The sequence below is a fragment of the Nanorana parkeri genome, unplaced genomic scaffold (assembly GCF_000935625.1).
Source record: "Nanorana parkeri isolate BGI_ZX_2015 unplaced genomic scaffold, ASM93562v1 scaffold55, whole genome shotgun sequence".
NCBI lineage: Eukaryota > Metazoa > Chordata > Amphibia > Anura > Dicroglossidae > Nanorana > Nanorana parkeri.
The window spans coordinates 176,031-187,994 of NW_017306323.1; the positions used below are offsets into that span (position 1 = coordinate 176,031).

An 11,964-nucleotide genomic window follows, 5' to 3' on the forward strand; every position below is an offset into this window, starting at 1 on the left:
AAAGCCTTTCCCCCCCCCCCCCCCCTGAGATGATGTACATGGTCACTTGTCTGGTGAAATGGTTGCCCCTGGGACAGTGAGTAATCTGTCTAAGGGAGTCCGGATCTCACTAGAAAAAAAATGGTTGGTCTATAGATAGACTTTAATGTCTTGGATAATACAACAGTAAGTTCTCCCTGCCACCGTGCCATAATCTCTGACTCTGTAAGTAGGAACATGGGAGTTTTGGGGGTTCCTTCCCACCTTTGCAGTAGGTCATTTATTGTGTAGCATTTCAGCTTATAGTTCAGCACAATATGTGATATTCTTCTGATGTGTTTTGGTGTTCACAGCCAGAGTATTTTGAGGTGCAGAGGCAATACTTTTGAACAATGATGTTCTGTTTTATGGGGCTTGGGCAGGACAATTATTTTAATGATCGTTTACATTTTTCAATAAAAAAGGTTTTCAAGGAGTTACTCTTTTGTCCAATCACAATTTCTTGTTTGACCTATCGTATATAATACATGTCAATTACGTTGTTGTTTATTCCTGTTACTTGGGAATGTTCTTTACTTTTTTCTTTTCATAACTGAATTAAATATATAATAAATGATTTGAGAATACCTTCAAAAATTCTAATGACCCTTTATACTTTAGCTCAGTGTCTAACTTTTTAAATGTTATCTTTGCAGAAAATCTAGACACCATGATAGCTGTACAGACGAAGAACAAACTTGGAAAGAACGACACATATCAGAAAAACAAGCTCCCAGCAGGTATTTAGACTTTCAGAGTTGTCTGTAATAACTGCAATGAGCAACATATCCATTATCCATGAACATCACGGTGGCTGGTTCTGCTGTGTTTGGAATCAGCACTGGTTCAATGTTAGTAACCTTCTCTTATGCATAAGGTAAAACAGTGAACAAGGAGTACTAAAGCAATGGTTCAGTAATAAAGATACAAAGTAATACAGTACCCTGATCCAGCTGGTAATCTAATTCTCATATAGGGCATCTCTACCATGAAGTTAAATCTAATGGAAACAAAAAGCTTTTTCTTTACAAAGCTGCCACCGAGCCATTTTCAATGAGGCCAGCTTTAGACCTGTGGTGGTGCATTAATGCGTGTTACGTTGTGCATTACCTTGCACTATCTTGGGGCTGCCCAATCATTTAGAATAGGCTGCCAACCCTCCCCAGTGCACAAGAAATCACACCTGCCACTACAATGCGTTCCAGCATGCTGCAATGCATTGGGTGACATTTAAAATGAATGGTGCATGGTTGTTACCACAACACAACGGTGTTAAGTCAGCCTTACACTTTCCCTGTAGGCTAGTTGTAGCCTGATGTATTTTTCTAGTATTGAGACCCCCTGTAAAAGCAGTTGCTTCCTTTAAAACTACAGCAGTAGCATAATTAGACCAGATTAGGGCAGATTCTCAGGAAACCCAAAACTGCAACAACCTTTCTTACTATCAGCCTGTAGTCATCTTACACAGCAGCACTTAGACAGCTTTTAATGCTTTGAGCCAAAAACAGCTGTATTTCTTTGCACAGTGCTGTCAGTCTAGCACAGGGAACAGGCTTACAGCAGCACAAGGGCGACCCCTATCAATGTTCTCCTGCTCGTTCAGTGTTCACTCTCCTGGCTGTAGTGCCTAACTGCAGTGTAGTCTGTAGATAAGTCCAGAACCTAGCAAGGAGGGCTGGATGACTAAACTCCCACATAAAGCTGGCCATACACTGGTACATTTTCATAATAAAGTTCATACCAAAGATCTAGTCAGAACATTCGATAATGCCACCAGAGACTTGTAGAATGTCAGTCAAAATTTCACTTGTTTTTTAACATTCAGTTTTGGAACTTAATGGAGATTCTCGAACAAAAAACACATTTACTGTTAGATTTTCATTTGTTCGAGAAAAAACAAATTCCAACCTGCACCTTCGATTTTTTCATTACAATGGTCGTTTATTGATTTGACCCCATGAGCTATTAGAAAGTTGAATGAACATTCCAAAAACTATTTTTTTTAACAAAATTCTCCAGCTGTCTGGCCAGCTTTAGAATCTTCACCGGCACACTTTGGTGTAGTGATAGTCTTGTTCTTTATTCACATAGAGCACCAGGCATCACAAGCCATGATGTGTACTGGTTTATGTGAATCAAGGACAAGACTATCACTACATTAAGGTGTGCTGCTGATGATTTTTATTTCCTTATAATTGTATGGAGACATCATCCACCAATTCACTACAGCATGCTGCATGTAGTGGCAAGCCTCGAAGATGTCCAACTGATACAATTCAACTTCTCTGTGTATTACAAAACTACATGTTCAGTTTAATTGATCTTACTATTTTTTTTAAATAGAAGAGTTTTTCCTTTTTAGATGGTTTCTTATATACAGTTGTGTGAAAAAGTGTTGGCCCCCTTCATGATTTTTCATTGTTTTGCACGTTTGTCACACTTTAATGTTTCAGATCATCAAACACATTTAAAAAGATAACACAAGTAAACACAACATGCAGTTTTTAAAGGAAGGTTTTTATTATTAAGGGAAAACAAAATCAAAACCCACATGGCCCTGTGGGTTTGGATTTGGTTTTCCCTTAATAATAAAAACCTTCCTTTAAAAACTGCATGTTGTGTTTACTAATATTTAAATGTGTTTGATGATCTGAAACATTAAAGTGTGACAAACGTGCAAAACAATGAAAAATCAGGAAGGGGGCCAACACTTTTTCACACAACTGTATATAGGTCCAGTTGTAAAAGGGAGACTTCCTTCATACCCAGTGTGTAAGCTGTAGCGCAATGCCTTTCATTGCAGGTGGACACTGAGACTAATTGCCCCTGCAATACATTTACAATAATAGCGGGAGATACTTCTGCATTGCTACACACTTTTAGTGCTTGCACAGTGAAAGCATTATTCCCTTTTCTGTGGCAAAGGGTACTGCGTAGACTGTTCAATTCTCAAGCCGTGCACTTGTCCCTGCACTATGCTACTGTCACAGACCTTGCTTGAAGCAGGTTTGTTGCTTAAAGGGAAATTCCTCCTTTTAGAAACAAAACTATAAATGCTTTCTTCTTTAGTAAAGGAAAATGAGAATTCATTATGTTTTGCATTGGAGACAGTAAAGTGTTGCAACTGCAATCAGTTGATCACAGGTGTAATGCTTTGGCTTCTACAGATTCTCCCTTCTGTCCCTGTCCATAATGAGGTATGGGCTTACAGTAACATGGATGAAGGAAGAATGAATGGACTACAAATGCGGTGATGTCACCACACTTGTATTCTATTGAGAATTACAAGTCCCCCTGCTACAGTGGCTGATAGGGTTTATATTTTCTGCATTCACCGGATCTGTCATAGGATCTAAGGACTTAGCCTTTAAAGTCGAAGAAAAGCCTGTGCACTTGTTGCATTTCCTCTGCCATTACATTTGCAGCATACAGTATGTAATAAATGTCAAAGTAAATCCCCGTTTTTAATTTTTTCCTAGAGGTCATGTGACCGCTTAGCTCCGGCTCCTCTGCATAATGCAGAGAGCCCACAATGAGGTCCACTGCTCTAGGCCTTGTTGGAGGAGGAGAGCATGCTCTTCCACTAGCCACAGCAGCCGCTCAGGACCCAGAACTGGGAAAAAGATATGTACACTGACATTATTACAAACTGTATGCAGCAAATATAATGGCGGGGAACCTTGGTTAGTGCATAGCATTTCCTTCTACTTCAAGAGTGTATCACATTATATTGTGAGCATTGCCCATGATCCCTTTCTTTACCACAGTCAGACAATACTTTAGCAATAAATGTTGGTATGGCAGAACGCCATACTATAGGATACACCATTTTCTCAGATCCCTAATTAAATATTCTAAGATTAAGCTGAGAAGAAAGTTGAGTGTTTGTACTTTTCAAAAACATGAATTATTCAAGAATAATCCCACAAGACAAGACAAGAGCTAACAGAGATGTAAAGCCCTGTCATTTCTTGATGTAGCTGACAAAATAGATGAAGAGGCTGATAGCACCAAAGAAGCAGCAACAAACATGGAAAAAGAATATGCGAAATTCAAGGATTCCACAAAACTCGAGGAGCCGAAAGAGTCTACAGAGGTTGTTGAGTCCAAAGGTAATCTGTGAACAGGATCAAGTGTCAGTGTGAATTAATGTCTGATGTTATGTGTCAGTGCACATACCCGTTTCCTGTTATCGGAGCTGTAATCTTAACGTGCATCTTAGGGCTCATGCACATGGGAGTCAGCTGTCTGTGCCCTGCTAAGATTTCCCTTTACTTTCTTGGAGACGCAACAGAAAATGAAAGAGTGGTGAACAGAATTCCAGTCTTAAAGAGTTGTCATAGCAGTAGGTGTCCCCATTGGAGAATTGTCCCTCAACTCTTGATCTGACAACTCAAAGTTTTGGATTTCTCATCACTTTCTGTTGATGATGACAGTGGGTGGGTAATCTCCCCAGCAAAGACATGCTGTACATAAATAAAAAATAGACAGAGTCTATCCCTTCCCTACGCATTTAAAAACTAAAGAGCAAAAATTGCCTTTACATATTCTTTAAATGCATCGCAGATATACCCTTTTCTTTGTTTGTGCATGGTCCCTTCTGCTCACCATAGAAGTGAATGTAGGTCATCCTGCACAAATCGTTGTGTATGAGAACATACGAATAGATTAGATATCAATTTGCACCTCATAAAATCATGTCTACTTATTTTATTCCTCGCTCCCTCGGCAGCTGGCACTCAACTCCACTGTCGGATGCTCTTGAATGTGAGTCGGCATCCTTTTCAACAATGCAGGACTGCTGGTCCTGCATTGTATGAAAAGATTTCTGAGAGCTGCGGCAGTAGAAACAGGGAATCAGTTGCAGGAGGAGAAAGCCTGCAGGAGCAAGGAATAAGGTAGGTCAATCACCTTATTCATCACCTTGGCAAAAAAACCATTTAATCCTTGCAGTGGGGAGGGGGATGCTTGTCCCGGGTTGCAAGCTCTCTGGATCCCGGGACAAGCATCTTTCCCAATCCGCAAGTAATCATTCCATGGATAATTACATGCAGACAGGCACAGAGGGATGCAGCCTGTCATTAAGTTGCATTGGCACTGTGGCCACGTCTGTATGAATTACAATCCATGTACCCATTGCACTCCTGACCGCTGATCCATAGTAATGAGATGGGTGCATCAGTAGTCGACGGATGGCCACCGTCTAAATAGTATAAGTAATTATGGACACCGGCACTCCAATGGTAGAATACCGTCTATTTATTGACGTCCATGCACAGGATCCCCTTCATCAGGCAGAACAAGTTTGGCTTGTTCTGCCTGATGAAGGGGATCCTGTGTAACCCCGAAACGTTGCAAGTGTATTGCATGGACGTCAATAAATAGATGTTATTCTACCTTTGGAGTGTCCATAATTACTTACACGTCTGTATGAACACACTGGGGATTCCTACTGCAAGAATCTGCAGGTTCTTGCCGCAGGGATCCCCAGACACCCGTGTGCATGGGGCATAAGAGTTGCAGTTGATGCCTAAACAGATGGAGCTCCCAGCTCCACGTAGCAGTCAGCTACACGTAGCAGTGGTCAGTTGCGCACAAGTGGAGCATTAAGTGATCCTGCAAGATTCATCACTGTTTCATGCTACTTATACATATAATTTATACAATAGGGAGACATTTGTTTCATCTGCATTGCTTATACTTTTGCTAGTGCAATTAAGCGAGTAGAAATTTCCTATGTAGATCTAGTCATAGAGGAGGTAACCTAATTTAAAGTCATTCTATCAAAATAAGTGAAATAATAACCTTACGTAAACTGCATTCCAGTGTCATATTCTTGTAATTATGAACATGTACCAGGTCATAACCCAACCACATTAGCTGGTCATAAAGAGTAAAATGAAATGCTTGGGCTATGTCAGGCTGAGCAATAAGGAGAATCAAATGGGAACTGAAGCCTTTCATGTATTTGACTCCGGTTTATTAATCCTTTAAGCTGGTTTTCTTCTGGCAAGCAAAAGCTATTAGTATAAGCTACCTTGTAGCATTCGTAACTATAACAACACAGTATTCAGTATGGATGTCTTACAAATCATAACAGCTTTTCAACTTGTACATGATCATCCTGAAAACACTTGTGCTGTAGACAAGAGAGAGGAGAACGCTGTTCTATTAAAAGCATACAGGATATACCGTAGTGTGATCACGTCAGTCTCTTTTCCCGCTCATCAATTATAGACCATTCCTGCTGTTTTCCTCCAGGGAAGTTTTCCCTTAATAATAAAAACCTTCCTTTAAAAACTGCATGTTGTGTTTACTAATATTTAAATGTGTTTGATGATCTGAAACATTAAAGTGTGACAAACGTGCAAAACAATGAAAAATCAGGAAGGGGGCCAACACTTTTTCACACAACTGTATATAGGTCCAGTTGTAAAAGGGAGACTTCCTTCATACCCAGTGTGTAAGCTGTAGCGCAATGCCTTTCATTGCAGGTGGACACTGAGACTAATTGCCCCTGCAATACATTTACAATAATAGCGGGAGATACTTCTGCATTGCTACACACTTTTAGTGCTTGCACAGTGAAAGCATTATTCCCTTTTCTGTGGCAAAGGGTACTGCGTAGACTGTTCAATTCTCAAGCCGTGCACTTGTCCCTGCACTATGCTACTGTCACAGACCTTGCTTGAAGCAGGTTTGTTGCTTAAAGGGAAATTCCTCCTTTTAGAAACAAAACTATAAATGCTTTCTTCTTTAGTAAAGGAAAATGAGAATTCATTATGTTTTGCATTGGAGACAGTAAAGTGTTGCAACTGCAATCAGTTGATCACAGGTGTAATGCTTTGGCTTCTACAGATTCTCCCTTCTGTCCCTGTCCATAATGAGGTATGGGCTTACAGTAACATGGATGAAGGAAGAATGAATGGACTACAAATGCGGTGATGTCACCACACTTGTATTCTATTGAGAATTACAAGTCCCCCTGCTACAGTGGCTGATAGGGTTTATATTTTCTGCATTCACCGGATCTGTCATAGGATCTAAGGACTTAGCCTTTAAAGTCGAAGAAAAGCCTGTGCACTTGTTGCATTTCCTCTGCCATTACATTTGCAGCATACAGTATGTAATAAATGTCAAAGTAAATCCCCGTTTTTAATTTTTTCCTAGAGGTCATGTGACCGCTTAGCTCCGGCTCCTCTGCATAATGCAGAGAGCCCACAATGAGGTCCACTGCTCTAGGCCTTGTTGGAGGAGGAGAGCATGCTCTTCCACTAGCCACAGCAGCCGCTCAGGACCCAGAACTGGGAAAAAGATATGTACACTGACATTATTACAAACTGTATGCAGCAAATATAATGGCGGGGAACCTTGGTTAGTGCATAGCATTTCCTTCTACTTCAAGAGTGTATCACATTATATTGTGAGCATTGCCCATGATCCCTTTCTTTACCACAGTCAGACAATACTTTAGCAATAAATGTTGGTATGGCAGAACGCCATACTATAGGATACACCATTTTCTCAGATCCCTAATTAAATATTCTAAGATTAAGCTGAGAAGAAAGTTGAGTGTTTGTACTTTTCAAAAACATGAATTATTCAAGAATAATCCCACAAGACAAGACAAGAGCTAACAGAGATGTAAAGCCCTGTCATTTCTTGATGTAGCTGACAAAATAGATGAAGAGGCTGATAGCACCAAAGAAGCAGCAACAAACATGGAAAAAGAATATGCGAAATTCAAGGATTCCACAAAACTCGAGGAGCCGAAAGAGTCTACAGAGGTTGTTGAGTCCAAAGGTAATCTGTGAACAGGATCAAGTGTCAGTGTGAATTAATGTCTGATGTTATGTGTCAGTGCACATACCCGTTTCCTGTTATCGGAGCTGTAATCTTAACGTGCATCTTAGGGCTCATGCACATGGGAGTCAGCTGTCTGTGCCCTGCTAAGATTTCCCTTTACTTTCTTGGAGACGCAACAGAAAATGAAAGAGTGGTGAACAGAATTCCAGTCTTAAAGAGTTGTCATAGCAGTAGGTGTCCCCATTGGAGAATTGTCCCTCAACTCTTGATCTGACAACTCAAAGTTTTGGATTTCTCATCACTTTCTGTTGATGATGACAGTGGGTGGGTAATCTCCCCAGCAAAGACATGCTGTACATAAATAAAAAATAGACAGAGTCTATCCCTTCCCTACGCATTTAAAAACTAAAGAGCAAAAATTGCCTTTACATATTCTTTAAATGCATCGCAGATATACCCTTTTCTTTGTTTGTGCATGGTCCCTTCTGCTCACCATAGAAGTGAATGTAGGTCATCCTGCACAAATCGTTGTGTATGAGAACATACGAATAGATTAGATATCAATTTGCACCTCATAAAATCATGTCTACTTATTTTATTCCTCGCTCCCTCGGCAGCTGGCACTCAACTCCACTGTCGGATGCTCTTGAATGTGAGTCGGCATCCTTTTCAACAATGCAGGACTGCTGGTCCTGCATTGTATGAAAAGATTTCTGAGAGCTGCGGCAGTAGAAACAGGGAATCAGTTGCAGGAGGAGAAAGCCTGCAGGAGCAAGGAATAAGGTAGGTCAATCACCTTATTCATCACCTTGGCAAAAAAACCATTTAATCCTTGCAGTGGGGAGGGGGATGCTTGTCCCGGGTTGCAAGCTCTCTGGATCCCGGGACAAGCATCTTTCCCAATCCGCAAGTAATCATTCCATGGATAATTACATGCAGACAGGCACAGAGGGATGCAGCCTGTCATTAAGTTGCATTGGCACTGTGGCCACGTCTGTATGAATTACAATCCATGTACCCATTGCACTCCTGACCGCTGATCCATAGTAATGAGATGGGTGCATCAGTAGTCGACGGATGGCCACCGTCTAAATAGTATAAGTAATTATGGACACCGGCACTCCAATGGTAGAATACCGTCTATTTATTGACGTCCATGCACAGGATCCCCTTCATCAGGCAGAACAAGTTTGGCTTGTTCTGCCTGATGAAGGGGATCCTGTGTAACCCCGAAACGTTGCAAGTGTATTGCATGGACGTCAATAAATAGATGTTATTCTACCTTTGGAGTGTCCATAATTACTTACACGTCTGTATGAACACACTGGGGATTCCTACTGCAAGAATCTGCAGGTTCTTGCCGCAGGGATCCCCAGACACCCGTGTGCATGGGGCATAAGAGTTGCAGTTGATGCCTAAACAGATGGAGCTCCCAGCTCCACGTAGCAGTCAGCTACACGTAGCAGTGGTCAGTTGCGCACAAGTGGAGCATTAAGTGATCCTGCAAGATTCATCACTGTTTCATGCTACTTATACATATAATTTATACAATAGGGAGACATTTGTTTCATCTGCATTGCTTATACTTTTGCTAGTGCAATTAAGCGAGTAGAAATTTCCTATGTAGATCTAGTCATAGAGGAGGTAACCTAATTTAAAGTCATTCTATCAAAATAAGTGAAATAATAACCTTACGTAAACTGCATTCCAGTGTCATATTCTTGTAATTATGAACATGTACCAGGTCATAACCCAACCACATTAGCTGGTCATAAAGAGTAAAATGAAATGCTTGGGCTATGTCAGGCTGAGCAATAAGGAGAATCAAATGGGAACTGAAGCCTTTCATGTATTTGACTCCGGTTTATTAATCCTTTAAGCTGGTTTTCTTCTGGCAAGCAAAAGCTATTAGTATAAGCTACCTTGTAGCATTCGTAACTATAACAACACAGTATTCAGTATGGATGTCTTACAAATCATAACAGCTTTTCAACTTGTACATGATCATCCTGAAAACACTTGTGCTGTAGACAAGAGAGAGGAGAACGCTGTTCTATTAAAAGCATACAGGATATACCGTAGTGTGATCACGTCAGTCTCTTTTCCCGCTCATCAATTATAGACCATTCCTGCTGTTTTCCTCCAGGGAAAGGAGAAGCATATTTAGAAGCAATCAGAAAGAATATCGAGTGGCTGAAAAAACACAAGCAAGGAAGCAAAGAAGGTAAAAGAACCTCTGAAAACTTTGAGTAAAAATGACACTGTGAAAAGTGGCTGGTGTGGACGCAGGCCACAGTATTATTATGAAATCTAAGATACCGTGAGATGCAGTATTGCCTGCTTAAAACAGAAATCCATATGTACGCAAACTAAAAAGAGTGCCAAAGACATATCTCAAGAGCCCAGAACTGTATTTTATTATTCCAAGGTTATCCCATTATTCTCTTAAGCCCTGATGAAGGGGGATCATTTGGTACCTGAAACGTGTTGGCTGTTTTCTGTGACCTTTGTAATAACTTTGGATTAATAAAATACAGTGCTGGACTCTTGTGATATGTGTAAAGCCCTCTTTCAGGTTTGGTTATGTATGGATTTCTCAATCTGGGTTACCTCTGCCTTGTGAAGAGCTGCCGAACACAATGGGAGAGTAATTTATCAAAACTGGAGCAGTCACAGTCTGGAGCAGTTCCCTGATGAAACCAATCAGCTTCTCTGTTTAATTTTTAAAGCGTAACTGAACAAACTGAGGAGAGAAGCTGATTGGTTACTATGGCAACTGCTCCAGATTCTGTCTCCTCCAGTTTTGACAAATTCCCCCCAGGCTGTTTGGGCCCTTGTAAGACTTTTTACCTATGATCTAAAAACACAAAATATTTAAAAAGCTATCACATTGATCGCAAATCAAAATAACAGGTTTATCACTGATGTATAGTACAGGTAAAGCCTGAAATGACACAATCCAATCCACACTCCTGTGGAACCACAAGTAACAGATTAGCTCTGCAGCTGACAGAAATTGTAATATCTGAAGTGTTTCATTGCTTCTTGTGTGGTTACATGGGCATCAGTGAACTTATATCTGCATCTCATTTCTGGACAGCTTGCATTGTCATAACGCAGGTATTGTTATTCCTATGGACTCATTCATAATCTGATTATCTTTCCAGATTACGATCTTTCCAAGCTGAGAGACTTCATTGACCAGCAAGCAGATTCATACGTAGAGAAAGGAATCCTCGATCAAGAAGAAGCTAACGTAATAAAGCGTATCTATAGCAGCCTGTGAAGAAGAAATGGAGCTGAGCTCTTTTCTGCTGTGGGAAATAAGCTTTAGATTTAGATACAAATACCATAAATTTCACTCTTTTCCAAAGTTTATTGCAAATTATTCACTGGGTGATTGACTAAAGGTGTATTTTTTCACCAGTCCGGTGTCAAGATTTCTGGATTTATTTTACTATGTGTGCTTATGCTGGTCGGTTTTGTCCAACCCATGAAGGACTGGAGGTGAATGTTCCACAGTCTGGAGAAAAGTTACACCTTTCAAATGTACCTGCCATCCACATAGTGGGGGGCCAATGTACACGTATAAGTAAATACCCTCCGGATAAAAGTACCTCATGAATCTTTCTTCATTAATTCTGTAGTATCCATGACCCCCTTTCCTCTTGAGTACTTAAAGTGGTATTAAAGTCTCAATTTTCTTTTTACATATACTGTATTTACTGCTAGCAAGCAGTAGATATATGCCCCAACATCAAAAAAAGGAAAAAAGTGGCCAAATATGTAATAACTTACCTGTGTCTGCGCAGCTCGCTCCCGGCTGCAGAACACAGCTTCCCGAACGGCCGTGTAGGAGATGTGTGCGCACGCATGCGCAGTTGATATTACTGGACGGGAGAGGAAGAGAATGTCAGCGAATGCACGCACAGGAAGAAACAGGTGTCGCCGCAGGATCAGAGAGCGGCACCAGCGCTGAGAGGACGCTGTTGGAAACGAGTGGAAGGAAGATGTTCGCATCATAAAAGGTAAGTACTTGGAGCAGCAGCATTGGGGGGGGGGGCTTTAGTGTCACTTTAATAGTTGAAAGATAAGGTGCCAATCCCTTCCAGCTTTCAATTTTCAAACTAATGCTCACAC

At 40.8% G+C, this 11,964-nt stretch overlaps 1 protein-coding gene across 1 annotated transcript in view; it reads left to right on the top strand.

The window, feature by feature from the left end:
• The window catches only part of SCG3 (secretogranin III), a 47,830-nt gene extending 36,665 nt beyond the window's left edge, over positions 1 to 11,165 (top strand). The window contains exons 9-12 of the mRNA XM_018576047.1: positions 675 to 758; positions 3,999 to 4,130; positions 9,971 to 10,048; positions 10,992 to 11,165. Coding sequence (XP_018431549.1) covers positions 675 to 758; positions 3,999 to 4,130; positions 9,971 to 10,048; positions 10,992 to 11,110 — 413 coding nt within the window. The 3' untranslated portion in view covers positions 11,111 to 11,165. The remainder of the gene's footprint in view (positions 1 to 674; positions 759 to 3,998; positions 4,131 to 9,970; positions 10,049 to 10,991) is intronic.
• The last annotated feature ends 799 nt before the right edge of the window (positions 11,166 to 11,964 follow it).